Source organism: Corvus moneduloides, chromosome 1, assembly GCF_009650955.1.
Source record: "Corvus moneduloides isolate bCorMon1 chromosome 1, bCorMon1.pri, whole genome shotgun sequence".
Taxonomy (NCBI): Eukaryota; Metazoa; Chordata; class Aves; order Passeriformes; family Corvidae; genus Corvus; species Corvus moneduloides.
In genome coordinates, this window is record NC_045476.1 from 41,146,573 (window position 1) to 41,172,295 (window position 25,723).

Below are 25,723 nucleotides of genomic sequence, written 5' to 3' on the forward strand. Positions count from 1 at the left end.
TGTAGTCTTGTGGATGGAGGAGAAGCAGTCAGCTCTACTGTGTCTTTGCAATATCTCATCAGAAAGCCAGAGAAACGTGCCAAGCTGCTGCTCTGGTAGTGAGTGAAAACCTGGCTGGAAAACCATACCCACAGAGCAGTTATCAGTGGGTCACTGAAAGGAGAAAAAAATTTGAGCAGGATTCCACAAAGGTCTATCCTAGGGTAGAAATTATCTGGTATTTTCATTAAATAACTTAGATGAAAAAGAATATGCTGACAAATTTGAAAATGATTTAAGACTTCTGGAAAAGGGAGTGGGAGGACAGGATTAGAAATCAAAGGGATTTTGACAATTTGGAGAAAAAAAGAGGAAAAACTAGGCTACAGTTCAATAAAGATAGAATTCTAAGCTGCAACAATCAAGTGCACAAACACAGGCTGGGGATTGTTGGCTAGAAAGTAGATCTTTACTGTAAAGCCCGGATCTTTTTCTAGTTCACAAATCAGTGATATTTTCAAATAGAGTTAAATATCATTCAGAATTGAATAAAGGAGGTACATAAAATGATTCTTTCTTTTTGTTTCATACGCCATCTGCTTTATCTAGATCGTGTGCAAATAAAAAGATGCAGTTCAAGAAGGCCCTACAGGAGAAAGATTAGAAAATGGGAAAGCAATGTAGATAAACAGAATCATACCTAGAAATTATGACCAATGAGGAAAGATGGAAAGCACTGATGTTATTTAAACTAGAGAAGACAAATAGACAGTACACAATAGTCTACAGAAGCCTTAAAAGGTGCTGCTGAAAGAAAAGGACTAATCTGTTCTCCTGGCCGCTGGAGGTGTGACAAGAGGTAACATTGTTTAGGACTGACACTTTAAATTAAAGACGTGTTATTCCTGTTACATACAAATTAGGTGGTGAAGTTGTGCAGCTTCCATCATTAGAGAGGACTTTAAAACCAGACAAAGCCAACGATTCTGTCAGTTCTTAAGTGCCTTCTCATTCATGGTGTTTTGTTTTTTGTTTTGTTTGTTTCTGAGGGTTGTGGGTTTTTGTTGTTGTTGTGGTTGGGAAGGTTGTTTGTTTATTTTGTTTTGTTGGTTTTGGGTATTTTTTTGCTAGCCCTGGCTCCCTATGCACTTGCTCCTTGAATTGAGTAAAGAAACATGGATCACAAATTCATGTTGTATTGCTGTGGCTCAAGGAGAGTAACCTAATTTCTCTCATCTAGGTCTCCGGTAGCAGTTTTTAAAACAAAGGCAGAAAGTAGGGCCGATAGTGTTGTGAAGGCAGCAATTGCTGGTCTCTCTCTGCATTTTATTTTTCACTTTAATGCTAATTACAGGATTAATTGATTTGTTGATTAATAACCTCTAGAAAAGATGTGGTTGAGAGAAATGAGAGGAGTATGGCTAATCTTGCCTTTGGGGGTGGCACACCATTGAGATGACCTCTCAAATGCTTTTCTAGTCCTGTTTTTCACAAACAGTGTGCAAATGTCAGCTTTTTCAAACACACAAATCTTTGGATGCAAATTTTGTAAAAATGTATTATATTTTAATGGGTTGTTTATAAATTCTGAAAATCAGGGAGTAAGTTAGTGACTGTTTTGACTTTATTGAATCAGAGAATGAGAAGAGTTAAATTTGTCTTTGAATAGAAGATTCAGTTAGATTGTCATCCCATAACATGGCAAATTTGGACTAGCTGGAGAAACGAGGTTACAAGTCATGGTTCTGCAGGATTACTATGAAATTTGAGGCAAACAATTTCCTACCTTAGGTTCCACCTGTAGCCTGAGCAGCAGCCCTTGTCTCAGCAAGGATGTTGTGAGCATGACAAATATGATGAGATCCATTAATTTGGGGCATTAATCAGAATGACTTTTTAAGACAAGTTAATAACCTTTCATGTCCCTTGTGAGCCTTTGCCATCCTGTCTTACAGAGATAGCAGCTCTTGTTCCTAATATATGGCCCGTGAAGCAAATACTGATGATAAATTCATGTATCAGCTATCATGTATTTTTATTTCAAGGAAAGAAAAAAAGAACAAAAACCAAACAAGCATATATTTTCTATGCTTAGGTCAGGAATCTTTACATCAGCAATTTTCTTTTTCTTTACAAATATTTTTTTAAAATAAGCTGAGTTCAGATGTTTTGTGGACTGATGCCTTCTGTGTGTCTCTAAAGAACCTTGCTTGCTTCACAGGTAGTTTGCTTAAGTGCATTCTGCCTGCATGAATATTGAAAATAGTTTTATTTATTTATTTATCAGTAATTTCTCAAATGCACTGTGTGACACGTCTAGTGTTTGCATGATCTCCTCACCTTTCCTCTGTGGATAAACGTTGTTGTTTAAGAACTAAAGTTTCACAGCACCTGATGATCCTTGCAGAACTCATGAGAAAGGATCACATTCCCTGATTCAGGTTGTCCAGAAATTAAACTTGTGTAATAAAAGCTTGTTGCCTGGGTACTTTCTATAGTCCCTGGAGAGACACATCTGCCAAAGGTGTCACCCAATGATGGGTGTCTAGAGTAGATTGAACTAAATAAGGAGTTTCAGTGGAGAGCTACTCACTACAGAGAAAGGCCTAAGTGATTCTTAGAGCCTACACTTAGTTCTTAGATGACCTGAGGGAGTCTTAGTCATTTTAAGGTCAGTTGGGTTGCTGGTAACATAAGTGCTGCTACTGCTCACTGACAGACTTTGCTTTTCATATCTGTGCACAATCTGAGCCTGGACTTTGCAACTGGCAGAGATTATCACTGTCTACTCTTTCCCCAGTGAATTTCTCAGAAAGGAATTGGCTAGCAGGAAGAAGATGTGCAAAGTGGGGCTTTCTGCTTAGGTTATTGCTTAGGTCAAGGCTGGGGGAAAGGAAGCAACTCTTTGGTATCAGGAATGAGTCTGCTTATGCAAGGACGTTTCAGTTCATTGCCCTTGCTTACACAGAAGGGCCACTCTGGTTTGTGGCGCACGTAGTGGCGCAGACCACCACCTCTTCTATTTCAGACATAGCCCCAGGCTGCCATCTTTATTTCAGGAGATGAAACTAAAGGCAAAATTTAGCCCACTGACCATGCAGTTGTTCCGGTTTGGCCAAATGTAGAAGTATATCCTCTGAGAGAAGGCAGGCTATAACCACCCCTCCCCCACCAGGTTTGGGGAAAAAAAAAGTCCTCGAAGGAAAGTGAAAGAGATAAAAACTATTTATTTAACAAACACACAGGAAAAGGGATAATGATGCTAAATAATAAAACCTCTCGCTCTGCTGAGAGAAACCTGGGAAAATTTTAGAGTCCTTCCGTAGATCTCTCTCTCCCCTTCCTTGGAGATGGGATGGGGTGGTGGGCCCACCTCCAGGGCCAAGGCCTTGGTGGAAATTCCTCCCAATGTATTCTGATGTTGAAACAGTCCAGCAGAGAGAAAAGGAAAAAAACAGTCCCAGGAAAACAAAATTTCAACTCCCCAGAGGAAAAGGAGCTGAGAAAAAAAACTGCTGAAAGCTGGCTGGAAAGAAAAGCAAGCCGGGTGCTTCCCTTCCCTCCTGCTTTCCTACCTCAGCTGAAAAAAAAGTCTCTATCTCTGTGTGACCTTGAACAAGCTGCAAACTGCTTTGAAAATGTTTTGCTCAAGTTTTCGTCCCCCCTCTCAGGCTTAGTTTAAAGGCATAGAAAGGCACAAAAATTAATTTCTGGGCATAGGGCAGTGATTTGATACATATCATAAAGTCACCCCAAGACAGCAGTAAACTAAGTTTTAAATGAGATAAGACATCTTTAGAAATTACTAGTTGAAGTATTATCAAAATAACTTTTTACAAATAATATTTTCTTGGCTCTACAAATGTTCCAACAGGCTTCTTGGGGTGGCTCAGCTTTGATATCAAGGAAGCATCGCAGACTTCTTCATGGTATCCACAGGTAAGTCAATTTAGTTCATGGGCTCACTTACCAGGAATTGAGGTGAAAGTTACGTGGCCTGTTGGCTTCCATAAGTGCTGCATTTTTCAAAACAGAAATTACTGTTATTTGGAGAAATTTCTGAACCTGTGGTGGGACTGGGTGTACAGGAAATCTGATTGGTCTGCTTGGATTGTGTTTTATTCTTAAGTACCCATGATTACAGATGCAATTTTCACCTCCCTTTTTCCATTTATGATTTTTGCAGGTCTAATTCTGTTGCCTGGAATCCCCATAAAATGCTGTTGGCAGGAATCCAGTGCTGTGCTCTTCTGGTGAAAGACAACTCTGTAAGTACTCCTGACTTTTTTTTTGTATTCTAATAGCCTGTCATTTCTGTAATATGGAAGTGGAAATAATTAGAAAATGGCTGAAAGTCAGTTTTACTATACTGCAGTAAAAAGGCTGAATTATATTATTGTGAATTTCACCACTTAATCAATTAATAAAGGGTGAATAAGAGCAAGGTGAAAATGATCCAAGTCACTGTACTCACAAGTGGTCAAATTTTGCAGCTGATGCCCTTGCTAGTTAACTTCTGTACATGATTTGCATTCAGAATGGAGTATGTTGTCACCTGGGCCTGGCACACTTTAACACCGAGCTCATCAAAGCCCTCAGAATAGCTGTCATCCATCAGGACTGCAGCAGTGCTGCGACTGTTTAAAGCAGGCAGGGCTCATCTTCACGTCCCCTTGTACAGCAGCACCAGAGTGGGAGAGGGATAGGAGTTACAGCACATGCAGGTAAAGGTGCTGAGCCTTCTCTCCTCACTCTACCAGCTCTTCCTCAACAGCAGGGTGATTTAGACTTCCCTAAAAGCCATGACTAATTTAAAGGCATAGCAAGCAAACAACAGAGCTCTGCTCTCAAGATGACTCTGCAATGTAGCAAAAATCCCTTCTTGTGCCTTTGTGACATTCTTTTTATCTTAAAACAAAACAGTAAGAGGTTAGTTATTTCAAGCTTCATTTCAAACTCAGAGCTGCTAAAACTTATGCCCACTGTCCACCATTAGGGGTGAGTTTTACCTTACACTCCATAGGTTGTAAAAGACTGATCATCACAAAGATATGGAGCCCCTAGGGTTTACATCACTATCTTGTGGCCATGGTTTGGAAATTACTTTTAATAAATCTCTGTCAAAAAACCTGATATTTTCTATTCAGCTGCTGAGGTTACCTATCCATGTAATTTGTTACTAACTTCTGTTAGTAAGAACTGATGAGGACCAAAGAGCACTCTCTTGGGGCCGATTGCTCTAGGTCAGGGGTGAGACATGGCAGGACAGCAAGGAGAAGTGTGCCACCTCATTTCCTTAGACTAGAGTCTGTGGGATTAAAGAGGGTTAAATTTCAGGGTCACCATCCATTGCTTTATCTTTATTCCAAGATGAGAAACAAACAGAATGAAGCTATTGACTAAGATTAATATGGTGTTTTAATTGCAGGCTTGGGAAGATTTCAGTGCTGTGGTTTTGACTAATTAGGCCCAGTATGTAGATATTGCCCCAGGTAATGATTAGGCTACTTGGACTGAATAGTGGAAATTTCTCAGGAAGAAAGAGGGAAGAAATGAAGAGGACTGAAATGTTCTAGGTGCTCTAGCATTTAGAGTCCCTTTATGAACACTGTTCCAACTTCAGGGCTCTGGCAACCTTCTTGTATTCCCCTTCCCTGCAGTGTAAGGTCTGGTAGAGTGATCCTATTCCACTTCTAAACCACAGCTAGGCAATGTTGTGTTGGAAGTACTTGTAGAGCTGAATCCTGGGTCTTTGAGGGGTGAAAACAGAAGTATCATGGATCATAGCATCAGATCCTGTTTTATGGTGAGATGCTCTGGAAAGCAGATTTTGCTGCATCAGGAAGAATGGGTGTTTTACTCTGCGTCTAATTCCTGGAAAATTGGCTCTTACTCATTCTGTGTATGTGCCAGTGAAGTCTTTATATGCAAACAGACACACATAGATTTGAGTACTTTCTGATTAACTAGCTGGAATATAAATTCTTAAGAAAAAAAGATCAAATGCATATTTAAGACACTTTGACAGAAAAATGTTGCTTCACTTTGATCCTTTCCATACCAGAACAGGCAGCTGAATCCAGTTTCCTGTTAAAAATGCTATTTTTGTACCAGTAAGAGAAGGGAAGAGTACATGTATCAGTTTCTCACTTGGGAGCTTGTTCCACTTCTCTTAAAGCACATAAATACCTATGGCTAAGATGAAGCACGCGTTTAAATGGGAACGTAATTCCTTCACACTGTGGTTAGGATGCATCAGTGGGAACTGGATGCTGAGATGTGAGCTGGAAGAGTCTGGAACACATTGCTCTGCTAGTGAATGTTCAAGGGACCTCAGGTAGATTCTGAAGTGCTGAATTCTGCAAGACATCAAAGCAACAAAATGTTAATCACAAATGTTAAGACCCATTTATGAATTGCCTTATCTCCCTTTGAAAGACTGATTAAGGAAGTCTTGTTAGCCTGTTTTCCCATTTGCTTTGAGGTCCATTTGAAAACTGTGGAATACTTCAGAATTAGGTTTAGTTGATTATAAGTGAACAAGTTAATCCCCTTCAGTTTTTCTTTTTCTCTTTCATACTTTCCATATGAAAAATAATCTTTAGAAGATGTCGTCACATTTCAGCTGTACTGGCAGCACTGTAATTTCCCATTAACAAAAGAAATAGCAGCTTTTTTTTTGTTTGGGTTTTTCTTTTGCCTCATTGCTTCAATGGGGTTCAGCGGTGTTCATATATTTAAGACATTGCAGCTGGCTTGTTAGAATGAAAAACTTTGTAATAAAATATTTTTCTGTACAGATTTAAAAAAAACCAGAAAAAAAGATTAACTGCAGTGAAATGCTGATAAAAAGAGTATATCTTCCAGCCTTAGTGAAACAAAGTTGGAATATTTCCAAGGAAGGTAGAGATAGAAAAGAGAAATGTGTTTGACTTGATTAGAAGAGAAAAGCATTTTCACCAAAGGGAAAGAGAGATTGGTTAATTCTGTGTAAAAGCTCAGATCAATGACTGTAGTTCTTCAGTGCTTAAAGCGCTCAAGAAGTGCTCAGCTATTCCTTTTTCACTGGCATGCCCTGAGTAACTTTCATCACTTCTCCAACAAGATAGTCTTACTCAGAAAACACTGGTATTGCCGAGTCATAAGTGGCAATGAATGTTTAAACACAAAGCTAGATGGACCAATAATCTCAAAACATTGGTGAAATCAGTTTTGGTCTTATATGTTCTTAAAATGCTAGGAATTGGTGTTGGGTTATACATACTCCCTTAAAACCACAGAGCTACTCCAATTTGTCCTTGCTGTCATCCATATCTGTATGAATATTATCTACATATAGACAGAGAACTACTGTTTATCACCACTGCCAAAGTTCTGTAGCCCGTGAGAGTGAAGCACTAGTTTAGGTAATTAAGAATCAGTTCTAGGTAATAAGCAGAATTTTTACTTACTAGTTAAGAATAAAGTCTCAATGTAGCTAATGAAATCTCAGTTTAGTACAGAATATAATTGATTAAGGTGATGATGGTAGCCATCCACATGTAATCTCTTCCTCATCATTAGAAATATCATAGAGATATTTATGCCCCTGATTCTTTTCCAGGGCAGCTGCAGAAAATGCTCTATTCTCATTGCTTTTGCTTGGGTTTAGTACAACTGAGAGCTCCTTCTCACCTCTTGAAGTGAATTGCTGTAGTGTCCTAACACACTGCACTGCTTTTGACAATTTTCAAGATTGTCTTTATTGCCACAGATAAGGCAAATCAGGGAGATGCTTGTCTTGGGGAAAAAGATATTTTATTAATGAAATTGAAATTCACTTTTAACTAGCAATGAAAATGGAAAGAGATCAGAAGACTTGCTGTAGGTAAGTCTGTTCATTGAGAAAAATATATTGAATTATGAAACTGGAGCTCTTGCTTTCAGTATCAATATATTTTCATCGATTTGCCATTAATTAGAACACACAGAAATTATCCATAGACTTCATCAAAATCAAAAGCTCTTTGAAACTTCATAGTGGAATGGGGCCTCTATGAAAATAGTATTTCCATTTCCTAAACTTTAACAGACTGACTATAAAGCCGAGCACTTGCGTTAAAAAGGGTAGAAAGATAAAAGATGCTGAAGAAAGAAACTCAAAGTTGTCAAATGGGGAAGTTCTAATGAAACTTTTGCAATTCTTCTGAACAGATGGAGCACCTCAGTTACTGTGTAGAAAACTGTTGGGGTCTTCTTTGGACTGAGAGCGTTGAGTTAGAAAATGTATTTAATGCGTATTTATTTCCTTTTTTTTTCCTTCTACTTTTTCATCATTTGACTAGGAAAATTGAGATGACTTTTTTTTGTCATCCATTCCTTTTTTCTTCCCTTCTCTTCCTCCTCCACCTTTCTTCTGGAATATTTCTCTCTTTCTCACAAAGGATGATTTTTGTTTCTTTTCCTCTCTTCTCTAGTGACATGCAGGAGGATGTCACTGTACTTGCATCTGGATATTGATACTATCAGTATCTTCAGCAGGATTTCTTGAGCACGTTGCATTCTTAGTAAGATAAGTAGATGGAAGAAAGATCATCAAACCAACATCAAACCACCTTCAGATTCATCAGGAGACTAGAACAGTACCTGCCTTTTTTTTTTTTTTTTTTTTAAATGAGCTACATTCCCAGGAATTTGAGTTCATCAGGGACATCAAAATATTTGTTGCATTTTCACCCTAGAGCACTTTTTAAAAACTATGTAACTCTGCAGTGGTCCTGTGATCTTCAGTGAACGTCTCAATCTTTTGTAATACTGCTAACTGCGTTCAGGTTTCTTGAGACAAACAATGGTTACTATTTATCAAATGAAAAGCATGAGGGGAACTACTATTCTGCAACCTCCTCTATTGTGCTGCATTGCATTCTGATAAGGCAGGAGATAGTGCCACATTGATCAGCCCTGCTGTACACTCACTGCAGATACACTGTGCAAAATTTTAGGTCAGTAAGAGACAAAGCAGCTAGCTTAAATTTGGGGATGTTGCTGCCTTTTTGCTTTTTTGTTTTTTCTTTTTTAACACTATGTCTAGTAAACTTGTTTTTCTCCCAATAGTAAAGGTATGAAGGTCTAAATGAATAGAGCACAATATCTTGACAGAATGACTCCTGTTCCTCGTTGTGCAGCTACTAGCCAGAGAAAACCAAGCCATGAAGAAACTGAAGTATGGATGCCCCAGTGCTTGAGTATTCTGCGGTTTCTAGTGTCATCTTCTTGCCTTTCTTTATTTGAGAAAATTGGAAAGTAGGTGTTAGAATCTTATATGCTACAAAACATTGCATTCAGCACTGGCTTTCTGGCTGTGGCTACCCTGTGCTGTAGCTGCACATTATTACTCTGCAAAGGGACAGCAGACATTGGCCCTCCTTTTCCCCCAAGCTGTCATATAAACTGTCTTTTCTCAAGGCTGAATGTGCTGCTCCTGTGACTGAAGAGTTCAGACCAAATTTGCTGTACTTTTATCAAACAAAATATTACAATGGGATTGTCAAATCCTTACAGAAGTTGTGGAGAACCCTTGGTGGTGGTGCTCTCCTTTTGTGATCTACAAATATGTGTGTAGGTGGGGTTTTTTATTTGATTTGCTTTTTTGGAGGGAATTGAAAAGTCTAGGAAAGAGGCAGAGTTATCCTGTGTATGCCAGTCGATTAATTATCTTTTTTTTCTTTTGTCTGGACCTTTTTACTCCATTTTATTGCCGATCCCAAAGTCATAAGTAGGGTATTGGAATGTAGATCAAGAACTGTACCTCTGTTGTGGGAATATGACACTTTGATTAAGAGTTATATCAGACACTGTGCCATTTCAAAATCAGACTTGCAGCAGATGCAGAGAAAAGGGTGAAATGCAAAATACTTTTTTTTTTGATTCAAATTGAAGAGTGATATTGAATTGGAAAATGAATTGTGCTCTTCTGCTTAGCACTGACAGATCTATGTTTTCTGTCTCCTGCGCCCCTCGTAGGGCCATTCCCATCCCTGCTCTTGTAGCCTGCTTTCTGCCAGCCCTTCTCTCTACTTCATAGTATTACAGACTATATTTTGATATTTCATTCTTCAGCCAATGGCCAGTCCTGTGTCTCTTCTCTTCCTCTGCACCTTTAAACCTGTAAGAGCCTCTGTGCTTTCTGCTTCCCAGCCTCATTCTCTGCTGGAACTTGCCACACTACTCATTAATCTTTGTCTGTTTTCTGCTGTTCATCTCTGCCCAGGTCGCCCCTCAGAAGCTGTAGGCTGGAGATTGCTGAATAAAAATAATTTTATTTAGAAATCATGATTATCATATGTGAAAGTATCTTTTTTTAAGTTTATTTTCAAACGTGTTTGTCTGAACTGTGAAAGGGAAAAAAAATTGGGTGGTACTAATCTCCTTGAGGTTTTTCTGCTCAAAGAGTCAGACAACCTATGCTAAATCCACAGCGACTATTTGGTTGTAAGGGCTAAACATCTATTTCTTGGGACTGAAATCTTCCCTACCTGCAACTAATCAAAGCAGGAACAGATTAAGCCATTTGTGAACATGTAGGAAGTTCCTCAGGAGTTGTTCTTGATTATGGTGGTTATAATGCCAAGATTGTGGGTTCAGTCCCAGTATGGGCCATTCACTTGGGTTGGACTCGATGATCCTTGTGGGTCCTTTCCAACTTAGAATATTCTGTGATTCTATGATCTAAAGACTGGAGCAGTGAACACAGATGTGTCCGTCTTCTCTCTTTCATATCCATATGCGTTTTTGGGGCAACTCTTTCTGTGTTACCCACTCCCATGGTTTCTTGAGATCTGAGTCAAAATTCCTCTTCAGCCTGCTGCTCTTCCATGACATTATGAAGAAAATAATAAAATTTCTGTGTTGTCAGTGCTGACTTCATGGAGTTTAGGTTCATCTGGGGTTCTTAAACCACACCATAAGCTTTGGATATTATCTTGCATATCCAGATCTTTTTAAATGAGCAGTTGGTACAGACAGGAAAAGAAGGGCTTTGGCTTGTGAAGAGGTTTGAAAGAGCTTCTCATCGATCTAAGTCTCTATCGTGTTTCCTCATAGGGCCTCCTGAAGAAATGTTACTCTGCCGAGGCTGCGTACCTGTTCCAGCAGGACAAGTTCTATGATGTCAGCTACGACACTGGTGACAAGTCCATTCAGTGCAGCAGACGTCCGGATGCATTCAAGTTCTGGCTTATGTGGAAAGCACTGGGAACAACAGGCCTTGAGGAGAGAGTAAACAGGGCACTGGCTTTGGCGAGGTACTGCCTCACAGTTTGGAATATGTCTAGTCTGTTAGATTGGCTGAAATGTTGGCACTGCTGACACTCCATATCCTGGAACAGACCCCTTTGTTACATTTTCCCTCCCTCCTTTTGATTGCGTATAATAGGAGGCTTTTGTTTGCGTATAATAGGAGGAGCTAATAACAATAATAATTAGTGTCTTGCTGCAATATTTAATGGTAATTCTTGTTTTTAGCAATAAGTGTAGATGTTGGTAAACATAGAAATCAAAATTAGGCTATCAGTCTGTATTGTGGAACATTTATGTTATCTAAACCAGACATAGGACAGATTTACCAAAGCACCTACTTTTAGCTCAACTGCGTGTTCTGGTGTTGGTGTAAAAGAAGTCCTATGTGCCAGAATCTGAGCTGTGTCTGGAAAGAAGCAAATTTTCCTGTTCATGTCATTCCTCATGAATGAGGAAATGCAAAAAACTGACCATGGAAAACTCATATGAGGACACTTTGTTAATATTATGATCTAGTAGAGGTGTATGAAAGCAATATTGTTCTCTCATACTGAGTGGTTTTTCTCCACAATTTTGCTGAATTTCTTAATGCTTACACTATGTTCTGTTAGGGACAGAAACACCTTTTCCTTGTGACCTTCCCCATACCTCTTCACTTTCACTAAGTTTTTGGTCTTGCAGAACTGAGTTTCACAAGTGAATTCAGCAAAATTCTTGGTAAAAGGTGTTTATAAATGGATGGTGATGTCTTGGTTTCTGGGAAGAAATTTCCATACATGTGGTATTCTCTTCTCTTAGAAGAAATAATTTTGAAATAAGGTAATGGCCCATTAAAAAAGTTCACTTTAAGTAAAATGTTTGTTCAGAATTTGTACAAGATAAAGTACAATGAAAACTTCACGAAACTACCTACACACTGCCTTAAGTAAAATCATTGATATTGACATTTTACTTTTTATATGAAGTAACAAGTAGAAAAGAATTGAATGTTTACTTCAATGGAAATTAAAAGAATAGTCTCACAGTAATGAAGTTACTTAAAGAAAAAATAAAAATACCCCTGACCTAAACCCAGAGTGGATTTGAAGGGAATAAAAAGAAAGAAACAAAACCAGAAAAACTCAAAAAAGCTGTGACTTTTTCCTCTATTTTATTTTTTTAATGCTACTCATTTTTTTGGCTGGTTATGTGTTTTTTAATATCTTCTGGTTAAATTTCACCTTGTTTTTGTTGTACTGTTCTTTGTCTGTGCAGAGTAAGTAATTCTTTCCGCTATCAGTAGGAGAATTCAGCCTCATCGAGGTCACTGGCCAAGGTCATTGGACTGACTGTGTTGTGATTAATGACCTTTCTGGGATCGATATTTGTGTTTAACATTAGGATTCAGTTGGTAACACTTCTAAAGAGGGACTGGCTTGTCTCTTCTGGTTTTTGGTTTGTTTTTCCATTAGGAAGAAATTTAATTTTTAGGCATTATCTGATGAAATAGATTCTTCATATTGCCATCTTGAGTGTGCATGGACATGGGCACTGTACCAGGTTTACTAACTACTCAGCTGTGCAGCCTTTCTCCTCATTTGTTACATTAGATGTTACTTTGATTGCAAGGGTAGTATTTCAGTGCTCCTGAACACAGGCTTGGATTAATTCTGGAATTAGTCCCCTGACTGTAGAATTTAAGGGCAAGATTTCTTTTTTTTTTTGGGGTGATTGCAGGCATTCTGATGCAGCAAACTTTGCCTATTGGCTATTCCTGTAATATCTGCTTGTTCTGGAGATGAATCACTCTTTCAGGGTATTAAATGTCCCAGGAACATAGTGATGCTATCTATTTGGAAAGGCTTGCTTTTAAAATACCTGGAGTAGAGCATCCAGCTGATTAGTTCAGAAATTTTTTGCTTATTTTCTTCCCCCCACTTATTTTTGATGCAGGGATGTTGCTTTATAAAGTACACTAAAAAGAAAATAGAAGTAAACTGCTTTTAGAATACAACTCTAGTTACCATATAAACACCTCTGCATTTTACGCTTCATCTTCTTTGGAGTTTTTCTGCCTGTTTCCTCTTCTGACACCCACTGTTAGCAGACATATGTCTACTTTCACGGCAGATCTCCACCCCTCATTTTCTGCAAGGCTTAATCATAGCAAATGACATTTCTCTGTGTACTTTGGTTTTCACTAGGACTGGAGCCCTTCTAACATACTACAGCTGTGACAGGATAATAAAACTTCACTGTCAGCTGTGGAAAGATGCACAAAGTAAATTGCTCCACTGCCATCAAATGATCCTGGCGAGATAAATCATGGGCGATGGATTTTCTAATGGCTGCCTTCTTAGGTTATTGGCAGCATAGTTAAGAACATGATTAACAGTGTTGTGAACCTGACCAACATCAGGTAGCCTATGTCAGATTTTACACCCAGGTCATATAAAATAAAGGCACTGGAGGTAAGAGGGAAAGGTATTAAGCATTGAGAAATGGCTCTAAAAATTCAAGACCTAAAATGAAAAAAAAAAAAAAAAAGGAAGTGATTATGCATAGGTTTCTCTTTCATAATTTATTAAAGAAAAAAATAAATTGAAGGCTACTGTCATATAAATAACCTGCTGATGTTGCTGAATATTGGTTTTACGGCACAGAGAAGTATCTTCTAATAAACAGGACAGAAGTAGCAAGCTTGTTTGACATAAGATAATTACCCTACAGATAATCATTCCTCTCTTTCAACCTAAATGACAGTGTGGGCATTAGCAGCCAGATAACAAACAAATGCACACAGGAGGATCTGAATGGTCATGGCAGAAACGACCAGAACTTTGACTTGCTCCAGTGAGAGGAACACCACTCCCCGAGCTGCTTGTTGTGAGCACTGGCCCTGCACCGCAGCGGTGGCTTTGCTGGGTGTATGCTGGGAGCTAATGAGTCACAGGCACAGCAATGATAAACAGCACAGCAGCTCCCCAGGCGCTGTTCTGAAAAATGTGTGCCATCCAGGGTATTGTTTATTGCTTCCCCAGCCAGCCTGTTTCTGCAGCATGTCTGCTGAGGAGAAGGTGTTGCAGAGGCAACTGTGCTAGGGGTGTCCCTGCGGGGGCAAGTTTCGGGCGTGTGCATAGGACCAAGGGAGGTTATTTTCACATTTCTCTTTCTCAACTAAAAGAATTACTAGTGTGATGACCAGTAACGCAGCTTCAGGCAGGAAAATGCCAAACAGTGAATGCAAGAGAAGAACAGATTTGTGCACAACCAGTACAGCACAGTTTAACTGTGTTGGGTTTATTAATGTTAGACAGCAATATCTTCATGTAGAAGACTTGAATTTTGTTGGAGTGGAAAAGCAGCACGAATCTGTATTGAATTCTTTGAAATTTCTCTTTGGAAGGCTTTGAAGGGAGGCGAAGAAAGACAGAAGTCCCATCTATGTCCTCTTTGCTTCAGAATTCCTGTGTGATGTGTGCCATGGCAAAATTGCGGCCATGTTTTAAAAAAATTCTGTAAATAGAAGTTGTTTGTATGAAAATTTTGATTCAAACCCATTTTTCCATTGAAGCCTTCTGGGTTTTTCATGCTTGACAGGTGAGAAAGAAAAGAAATTCCCATTTTAATATGTTGTTAGCATAGGAAATCCAGGGATTGTTGTACATAAGCAGTGGCTGAACAGAAAGGTGCGCTCTTGGAACGTAGGCAGTACTGGGAAAATTGTTGAGCTTGAAGTATGTCCAGATAAACTAAGAGATCCTGGTGATAGCAGAATGCAAGAGGTGTCAGGGTGACCATGAAATAACATGTCAGCATAGTATCAGCACTTGAGAACAAGGGATAGAAGTATCAATTTGTAAAGAGCAACATCAGTGGAAATTTGCATTGGGAAAGCTCACAACCTGATGCAAATAGGATCAATTTGTGCCATGTGGCTCTGCTGAAAATCTGTGCCTGAGGACAGAATTTGGCTTCTCCTCAGTGTTCCTTGGCTTGCTGTAGCCTTCTTTTGTTTCCAGGAACTGATGGCTATTGCATTTTCACAGCAGGTAGAAACGAGGTTTAACTCTGTTGTTTTCTCAGTGTGCAAAAAAAAAAAAAAAGGGAAAAGAAATACATGTTTAAGATCCTGGGTTTTGTTGTTGTCTGTTTGTATTGTTTTGTTCTTGCTTTAAACCCCTGACTTTTTAATTACAGATATCTAGTGGAGGAAATTAAAAAAAGAGAGGGATTTCAGCTTCTTTTGGAGGTAAGTGAAAATGGAATTGAACTGTTGTTTTTGTTAGGAAGTGTCCATTGTTTGATTTTGTTCTTCTTAGTCAATTATCAATTTGTATTTAAACTATATAATCTAATAAGTTATGTTTTGGAGATCCACAGATATGATTGAACACACATAACCTGTTCTGTATTCCCTACCATCACTCTACCTAATTTCCTGGCTTCTGGTCCTGTATTGCCTCAGGGGGTGTAGATGGAGAACTTTTCTGTGAGAGTTCAGAGGCTGGCTGTAAAAAAGCAGTGCTTGCCAGACCTACAGATAAGATTGTGTGCTGGATGGAAAAATAGTTTGATCCTAAAATTGGACTTTTCATTGCTAAAGTCTGTATTTTTTTCCCTAATTCTATTTCTACTCCCATCTTCCTAAAAACCACCTAAAAGTTGTATGTTTCACTTGTCTTTACTAAACCTGTCAGCTTACTTCCTGTTTGGTGATCTTGCTTGGGGGAGAGTGAGTGAAGGGAATAGAGCTTCAGTCCTGTTTTTCCACCTGTCCTCAGCTGTTTGGTTAATAAGGCTGATGTCTGAGGATGTTGCAAAGACCTGTGATTTTTATAAAAAACTTTTGCATTGTTGGAAGTGTACTTGTATGAAAGACAGGCTGGTATGTGGGATCAGGAGGAAGAGAGTAAATGGAGGAGGATGGGAAGTGGAGTAAGTGCCACCATGAGCATTCCAGGTTAGGCTAGACAAAATAAAAAATTTGAAAAATATTTTATACTATTCACGCAATGTAACCTTTTCTCTTTAGCTTTGAAAACTGCTGATCAGTTGAAGAATTTTAGGCCAGCAGCACAGGATGGGATTTGTAAAGTGGCAAGTCTGTTAAAAGCTGTCCATTTCTTGTTATTGTAGATCTTAGCAGAGAGCCCAGATCTGTTGCAGATGTGAAAACTCTTGGTAAGAGCAGAGGCTGCTGTGTAGTTCCTGCAGGAATGGGACGCCTGGATTAAAAGTGGCTTTGAAGCTAGTGATGGAGTATGGACTATGAGAAAGAACTCGAGTTCTCTGAGTTCTTCTATGAGTTGAGAAGTTGAGCTGAGAGGTTGAAGGGGTTAAGAAAGTTTTCAGGTGTGTGGGGGGGATAAGCAATTACAATTCAAAGAAAGGCTGCTGTGAGGCAGTGAGGCCCAGCTATGCGAGCCCTTTCCGAAGGAAAGTTGGGCTTCAGACAAAAAAGTTAGGAAGATGATCCTCTGATACCTTCAGTGAGGAAAAACCTGTAACAAGAATTGCTCTATGGCCTGGAAATGCCACTTGTGCTTAAGTCATCCTGAACTCTTCTGTGATGTAATTGCTTACCTGCTTGGATAAGAGCTGTGACAAGATAACCAGAAATAGAGTGTGAAGCGTGGCTGGGGGTAGTTTTCTGGGATGAATGGTGTTTTCAGAGGGCGATGATGTATTTGATGTGTGAAAGGAAACTGAGATAATCAAGAAGGCAATGGCAATATGGTAATGTATGCCATCTGTCTGTTCCTGCCATCTGATTTTAAATAGTTTTGCAATAAACCCTGTAACAGTGAGCTAGTGCTTGTGCTTATGGGGAAGGTGTTGCCTTTTCAGGGTCTGTGTTTATGTGTGTACTCAATGCACACTCTTTGGGGAAAGAAATGTGATTTTAAGAACTGATCTTTATTCCATTCAGCGGCAGCACATGGCAGGTTCGCAGCTCAGTTCCTGCTGACAATGATATTCTTCTTGATGATTAAATTGTGTTTAATGCATTCTTTGAAGTGAAGTGGAAAATGATATGAGCAGCTCTCAGTGGCCTTTCATGAAAGAACATGTCTCAGCTGGTGGGCTCTCCTCATTCAGGACACTGCCTGGGATCACAATAGCAGCCACATCCAGAGTGAGGCAAAGAGGTGGTGTGACTCAGCTACCAAGCTCCCTTTTAACAGTGTTTTTTCTTTCAGCTAGTACTAATGAGGATGGCATGTGGGAGAGGAGTGGGGTGTGTGAGTTCACAATCCAAATTATCATAATCCATGTTATAATCTAGATGCTATAAGAATGCTGTGCTGCAAATAGTGTAGGTCAAGATTGACTTAGTGATTTATGGGTGGTGTTGGATGGGATCAGAAGGTACATCTATTCCTCATATTGTTCCTCATATTACCTGTTCTCTATAGAGGTAAACAAAAAAAAAAAAGTTACAACTTAGCAGGAAATGTATAGGGACCCTGGACTGGCTTGCTGGGAACATTTTCTCAATCATATATGATATAGAAACCTCATAAGCACAAAATGCCTTATTTTATAATGCATGGTGAACAGCCATTTCTGCCGGGAGTCTTGCAACTAACTCTGTTGAGTTTAAAGGCAAAATTTCCTTGGAGATAAGCAGAGATGTGGAGTCTCAGTCTTTGCTCAAAAAGCCTGCTTAGATATTAGACAAGATACATTCAGGATATGGTGCATACCCTGCAAGGTGTCTTGAGATTCTTATAAAATGTGGAAATTGAGAAATTCAGCATTAACTCCAGCACTATGTAGTGCGCTCTATGATATGAAAAGAGATCGGCATTTTTCAGTAGACTAGGTGTGCAAGTGTTAAATGGTCACAAAACCTGAGTTTTTGTGTTTGTATAAAAGCCACCATTGGAGATTTCCATTAAAAAACCTCAAACACTAAAAGGAAAATGTATTCTTTAAAGTTGCTTCAAATAAGAGTTCTGTTAAGTTACTTTTCTGTGCCTCTCTTACACTTTTTCTAGCCAAAGTTTTTTACTGAGTAAAACAGAGTTAAAGATGGATATAGGAAGAAGAAATTAAAAAGGAGCCCCTGGCAGCAGGAAGAGAAATGGATTATATGAAAAATGATTTCTAGTTTCAAAAAAAAGGGAAACAAAAGGTGACTCGGAGAAGGAGGCTTTAAAGAAAAGGGTATAAATGCAAAGGCTTCACCCCCCAAAAAATAAAGCAGGAGTCTTTGAAAAGCTATAATATGTGTCCCTGCCCCATCTATTACATTTTACAAGCAATCACTTGTTCTCTTGTCTAGCCGGAGTATGCAAACATCTGCTTTTGGTACATCCCACCAAGCTTAAGAAAAATGGAGGACGGACCTGAATTTTGGCAGAAGCTACACCAGGTGAGTGTGACATGTTACCTGAGGCTTACTGATTTATCTGTGTGCCGGATAAGAATGTGAAATAGCCCTTGGCTTTGCTCACCATTATAACCTATCAGTAGAATGGAGATCTAATCCTTAAATAGATGTTGGTAAGATTTAAGTTTTTTCTTGGTTTAGACAAAGCTAATTATTTATTTTCTTAATATAGGAGGTGTAAGCATTAACAAGTATTCAGCTTGCTGTCCAAGCTGTTAGCAGCTGGCAGAGCTGAGAGGAGCAGTGTTTTCACATCTCTTGTCTAGACAGATTATTCATTACCTGTTTTATATACTTAGTGCTGTCCTTGGAACTTGGCTTGCATTATCTATGATAATCTATGATAATGCAAGCAAGGAAGTGCTTAACAATATATTTCTGATGTTAAACATAAATGACAACAGGAATACAATGGGAAGATAATGTGGGAAAAACTTCACTGATGAATGTTTTGGTAACTCTTTGCCATCCTGATAGAAAATCATTAACATCTTGGAAAAAAAGCAGCAGTAAAATTTTGAATTTACTAGTCAGGAGTCATTAGTTAAGACTTAATTAAGAAGCCACTACATATTTTGGTATTATGTTTTACTGAATAAGTTATTCTGTGAGGAATTGAATTTAATTCATTGTTTGCTTATCTTTGGAAGAGCTTTGGTGGTCTGTGTTTATTTTTTCATAGAATTTGCTACTAGAAATTTAAACTAGAACACAGATGTGTGTATCATATGCATACTATGTAAACAAGCTTATATACTTTATATACATGCTTCCTGTAACATCTGCTCTCATTTCGGCAGCTTTCACAGGAATTGCTTTCAAGTTTTGCTGGAGGCTGGTGTCTTTAGGAGAAGGATCTTCCTTAACCCCATCTGTATTGTTTTTGAAAGTATAATTCTGTAGTACAGACCCATGCATAGCCACAGTATGGATGCAAGGGCTTGGCATTTACCATGCTTTCACAAAGTTATGTTCCTTTCTTTTGGGGCTTCCCATCCTCTCCTTAGAGTGGATGCCTTATATATGAATGTGTGTGTATATATATATGTGTGTGTGTGTGTGTGCTTGTGTGTATACAGAGCTGTATAACAGCTCATCTACTCATGGAGGAGTGAGGATTTGGGAAGTCATAGAAGAAATAATGCTGCAACTGTCGCTGTTTGATTTATGTGTGCCACAGAGGGGACTGAGGAGGGAAGGGGCGAAGCACAACAAATGGCTTTGAGCACGTATACTTGAGTGGCTTATGGAATGTAACTTACTGGTTCCATGCTCTGTTACTCTATGGTGCTTCCAGTCAGTGTAGGGAATAGATACCTGCCTTTATTTTATATACCAATATAGGTAGATTGATGCTGGAAATACAGATTTCTTAGCCAGTGTTTGTGGAAAAGAACTTGGAGGGAAAGATGCGTGCATACAATTTCTTCCACTGCTGCTGATCTCAACCACTCTTTTCATGGGCAAGGTGACATGTTGTTGATTCTTATATCTCCTCTGATGAAAAACTAAGAAATCCCAAATCCTAAGACATAAATTATTTCACTCTTCCCCACAAAAGCCTGAAAAAAATATCTAGCACAAACCAGACCAAAGCTCCCTAGGAAATGGCACAAATTTCTCTCCTGGAGGAAATCACAAATGATGATGGTTAGTTGTGTTATTTTAGACACTGCTGGAAAGTAGTTTGGCACAACAGAAGTGAGCCTGTTTCACAGTGAAAACCTGTTATTTCACCTCCCTGATTCTCTACAGGGATAGGTCTGGGGTTACTCTGCTTTTTGGATGCTGAGGGCCAGTTTGGGACACAGCATGTGTCAGTGAGCAGATGAGATGACAGCACTGGGTCAGAAAAAATAAGACTTACTTGACTTTTTTAGCTCAGATAAATTTGTTTTAACATTGCTGATACAACCAGCATGCTCTTTAAATTACATTAATCAATACAAATATATTGCTGGACAAGAAGGAATGCATTCTGATCAGCAAGGTACAAATGATAAGAGCATTAGGGCTGGAGAGGTTCTTACACGGTGCCATTGATGGACAAATGGGGCTGTGACAGTTTCTTGATTCCAAGTACTTCCTGAATATTCCCATCATTTCACTAAAATGAGCATTAAAATGCTTTCATCACAATTTCTCTTTTCAATCCACATTTTAACATCACAGTTAGTCTGTTTATCCAGAAATCAATCTTCCTTTTTGTTGACCTGCATATCTGCCAATAATTAAGGAAACATGTCTTAAAAATCCCTAGGGCAAGTCATTGATTTTATTCAACTACTTGTTCAGCAATATTGTTCAGAATAACATGCTGTCTTCTAAGGCTAGTTATATGACTTTTAGTGCTGGTAAAATTTGATAAGTGAATTGTTCAGATCTAAAGTCCTCAGCTTTGTGAAGAATTTGCATAGTCCTGTGCAAAATAACCCTGAAGGTTTTCTGCTGTACTGGCTCTTCTCCAGTTTCCATGGCCCACTTTATATGGAAATATATATGTCAGGACTGACTGGATGGTAGCGTGATACCTGATTCTGAGATTCTGATGTCAGGTTTCTTGTTGTCCTACATAGAATGTGTCTCTCCAGAGGCTTACTTTTTTTTTTTTTTCTTTTTTCTTTTTTTTTTTTTTTTTGTGTTGTGTGTTTTGTTTTAATTCTGGAGCCTTGAACTTCAGGTGTAAAATCTGCGCTCTGCAGAGTCCCCTACATTCAAAACAGAAAGGTGATAGAAAGCACAGCCTGAAGGACTTGGAACAGCCACTAGGTGGTCACTTGATTCATCACTTGAACAATTTAGGGAGTGAGAAAACAACGTGATGGTGGGGGACGTAAAGAACAACATAAATGGTACATTCCTCTCTAACGCGTGAAATTGGGAATTCTGTGCACATCCACAGTCTGACACCACTTTGATCTTTTGGGATTACAGCAGGAGTTGGCTGTGTAGTTAAACTAGTTCTGTAAAGAGTGCAGCAAGGCTTTGGACGCAGTTAGGTGGTCCAAAATAGTCGGTGCCCTGAACACTGAGAGCACAGCAGATGGCATAGCCCATATATGATCCGGCTGTGTAAGGTGTTTTCCAGTGCCATTCTTCACAAGTGAGGAGAGATTTCTTCTTGTAGAAACCATACAAACGGGCCCTCTGTGGTAATTGAGGAGTTGCTGGTAGATCCAACTAGAAGTATATGTAAGTGGTGTTATGTTGTCATTGCAGGCTGGGGGCTGTTGTCTCTGACCGGGAACTGACATAACTGTCTGGACAAAGGAGCGATGGCTTTGCTAGCGCAGTATGCGCCCCCCAGTGGGAATTTTCCTCCTTTTCCTTTGGTGACACACCGTAGGATTTATTTTGTTTACTGCTGAGAATGGTCGGTGTGTCACAGGGTCACGGTGAGAAAAGCTGAACTGGAGATTACAAGTCAGAAATGGGAGTGAGGGAAGAAGTAAAAACATATAAGCAGGTATAATTTCAATTTTTTGTATTTTCTCCATACCTACAAGTATCTATGCATATTCTTTCTTGTAACAACCTTCTCTTTAGAAAAGTCAGCTTTCTCAGCTTATACTGAAATGCCTTCAGATGATGTAGAATTAGCTGATTTCTAGTAATACCAACTCTGGAAAGCCTCTTGGCAGTATAGAGGATGCTAGGGCACAAGGAAGAGTTTGAAGGGATACATTTGGAACTATTCTATTGCCATCCTGCTGCTAAGCCAGTCAGCCAGCCATGTCATATTCATTCTCGATCAGTTTGTAGTCTGCTGAAACTCAGACTTTAGTCTTTCAGACTAAAAGATGACACAGAAGTAACTGTCTTTAACAGACTCCTCCTCCTCCTGCAGGAGCCTGGCCTTGCCAAAGGATTCTGGAGCATAACTGTAGGTAGAGTATTATGTAATGAATACTGCTCAGTATAGAAGGCTAGTAGTTTATTGCTAAGTACCACTTTAAACCTCAAAATCTAGGTTCAGAAAGTGCCAGTAGGTTCTAGTAAGTCTTTTGTGGTTTACTAAACTTTGCCTGCTTTGTAGTTCTAAAAAGCATATGCTGGAGTATCAGATTTCCAGTGGTTCAGTAAAGCTTTTATACACAGTTGTTAGTGTCAGTTACTCAAAATTCTGGCATTTCAGTCTCTGACTCTACTTGCGTGGTGCAGTTGGTGTTTTTTGGTTTTGTTTAGTTTCCTTCCTTCCCTTTTGAGGATTTTTGGCCAAGTAATACAGAATTCATTGGCTGTAATGGAAGGCTCAGGACACAAAGTCACATTAAAGTAGTAATGTCTTACCAAAGCCTTGGAATGCCATTTTCCCCCTCCTCTCTCCCCCTTAGTAAAAGGCAACCTTAATCCAGCCTTTCTCTCCTACTTAAGAGAAGAATATAGCTGTCTGTCATCTGAAGGCATATTTGTAAAATAGCCTGTCATGCTGAATGGTGTTGTGATACATTTGTGTAATGAGAGATTTCAGATCAAAACATAAATGTAAGGAGGTTGAAGAGGTGTTGCCTTGGCAACCCCTGAATCTTGTGGTCTTTGTGGTATAAATAAAAAACTAATCAAGGACCTGATTCAGCAGTATTTATTTATTCAAAATACCTATTGATTATGGTATGAGGTTTGGATGGGAAGGGAAAACAAGACCTCCAGTTGGTTATATTAATACAGTTTTTCCTCTCCACTGTGGAAGAACAAGAGAAAAACTACATAGGTTATAACCCCAGCATTAAATGCACTGAGCCAGGTTTATGCATGAGAAAGGTCCCAAATATGTTACTGCAAGTGTATTTGTCTTGGGATTTGTATGCAAAATGTTATTTTATTTGCTGGCATCCCTGTGTACTACAAACTTTGAGTTTTTCTTACACTTGAACAAGAAAACAATTAAACAATACTTTAATGTGTGTTTGAAGAGTAATGACAGAGACAGGTTTCTGTGGACTTTCCTTACGTGAGTCATAGTAAGGACTACTACTACTACTACTACTAGAGTAGCCTACTGCCTCTACCATCTAGCTCAATTTGACATGAATTTCAGTGGAGAGCCACAACAAATGGCAGGAAAACAAATGGTAAGATTTGCACGGGAGTATATGGGATTTAGATTGGCTAAATCGTTGGCTTCCATGACCAGGTGACCCACTTAGTGATGAAGGAAAGGCTGTGGGTGTTGTCTATCTAGACTTCAGTCGTGCAGTCCTTTAACCTCTTTGCTTTCTCTTAAAGCACCCTTCAAATCTGTGGTGGACTTGAAGAAACAAAAATCTACAGATGGAAGAGATTGCTTAGGCAATCTTTGTTTTAGGCCTTCCAGGGGAAGGTGGATTGTCATTTTGGCATATCAGATGGGACCTCTGAAGGGGTTGTTTGAAGAAATTTGATTTGTCAGGGAAATCTTCAGGGTCAACAGAAGGTTCAGATTCACCCTATAAAACTTAAGGCAGTTACCCAAGGAAGCTGCTTGAGGAATTGGCTGGTTCTCCTCCATCTTTAACCCAGAGAACAAGAAAGGGACCTCCCAGATCATGACTTAGGCAACCTGCAGTAAGAAGCACCCTTGGGAAAGACTTCATTATTCAGAAGGGGAACCTAAGAGCTGCCATGATCCTTGAGTGGCTGCATTATTTATAAATACAAGTTAAAAGAGCCTAGCACTAGATCCTCAGCATGCTGTGTGCTGTTTTAGACTTCTATTTCACAGGCTTCTGGAGAGAAGAGCTGCAAAATCTCCTCCTGATTGAATGGACCTAGCTGCATTCTCAGTATTGTGTTCAAGAGGGGCAGCAATGCAGCATTCCAGGAGAGGTGAGATCAGGAGACCCAGGGGAGGCAGGGCTGCACGTAAGGACCTTAGAGGAGAGAGGCACAACAAGCACTGAAGCTACAAAATGAATAACATGATAATAATCAGGACTTACATTGTAGTGTGACAATTCCTCAGCAGAAGGTGATGCTCAGAAGTTTAATAATAAAATAAGCATTGATTTTTAAAAGTAACAACATCTCCTATTTGGCAACTAATACTGCATAATATACAGCAGATTAATAAAATTTTTGTAGTTTAGTTGCATATAAATGACTGTTACTGTTAAGAAGAAAGGTCTAAGCTTTGATAAATGAGAAGGAACAGTACAGTATAATATAATAGCAGAGAAAAATTATAGCAGTGTTTCAGTACCTCGTTAATGAGGGATTTGCACACTTTCTCTTTTAATATGTGTCTTTTTCTGCAGTTTTATGTAACTCATCAGTACTAAAGTGACTGTAGCTGTTAATTAAACAAGGTATTTAACATGACTTTGTTTTAAATAGATCCTCCATAGAATCGAGTTATAAGAATACAAAAATAACATGTTTTTTTAAAAAAATTGTCAATTCAAAGTAGAATATTTTGGTTTCTGTGTATCTGCTTATAACTGGAATTTATGTCTGTGTTCTCTTTTATATTTATTCTTGCATGATTACTGAAGTAAGTAGCAGTGTTAGTCTAAGGGCCCAAATTGACTGGTAAAGTCTTCATCAGGAGAAGTAGGAATCAATGCATGAATCAATGCACTTGACAGTGTCCATTCCACCTTAGCACTTGACCCAGGTGTTAGGGACACTTCAGTGTATATTTTACATTGGTGAAGTTGTACACCTGCCTAACTCTCAGCCACATATAACGGTGTGTGAGAGTGACCTGATCTCACACTTGCTCTTTTGTGGGATGTCTGGTATATCAGGCAGGTGTATGGGGCTAGAACAGAGCTATATTTGTATGACTGTATTGTAACCTACAGCAGATGTAATAAGGCAAAGGTGTGAACTGCTTCCAGCCCATGCTTTCTGTAGTGGTCCTAAGTGACGTTCTAGTAATTCATGACATGGCAGTTGTAGATACTTCTGTTCTAGATTTCCACTTTGCCCCTTATCCAGACTGACTTTTTCAGGGGTGTGTAGTACCAGCTGGGCTCCAGTTAAAGGCAGTCCCATTCATGCAGAAATCTTTACATGTGTTAGGTCAGTGGTACCTGTTTCAATTGATGCAAATAAGCAACAATCAATGTTACTAAATAATACAACTGGCAGCAAAACAAATCTGTTTTA

At 39.1% G+C, this 25,723-nt stretch overlaps 1 protein-coding gene across 2 annotated transcripts in view; it reads left to right on the plus strand.

Moving 5' to 3' along the window:
- Window positions 1–25,723, plus strand: part of GADL1 (glutamate decarboxylase like 1) — an 83,475-nt gene that overhangs the window by 29,419 nt on the left and 28,333 nt on the right. For both annotated transcript variants that reach the window (XM_032107557.1, XM_032107564.1), the window contains exons 10-14: window positions 3,854–3,918; window positions 4,166–4,247; window positions 11,062–11,261; window positions 15,436–15,487; window positions 18,527–18,616. In XM_032107557.1, the coding sequence (XP_031963448.1) occupies window positions 3,854–3,918; window positions 4,166–4,247; window positions 11,062–11,261; window positions 15,436–15,487; window positions 18,527–18,616 (489 nt within the window). The remainder of the gene's footprint in view (window positions 1–3,853; window positions 3,919–4,165; window positions 4,248–11,061; window positions 11,262–15,435; window positions 15,488–18,526; window positions 18,617–25,723) is intronic.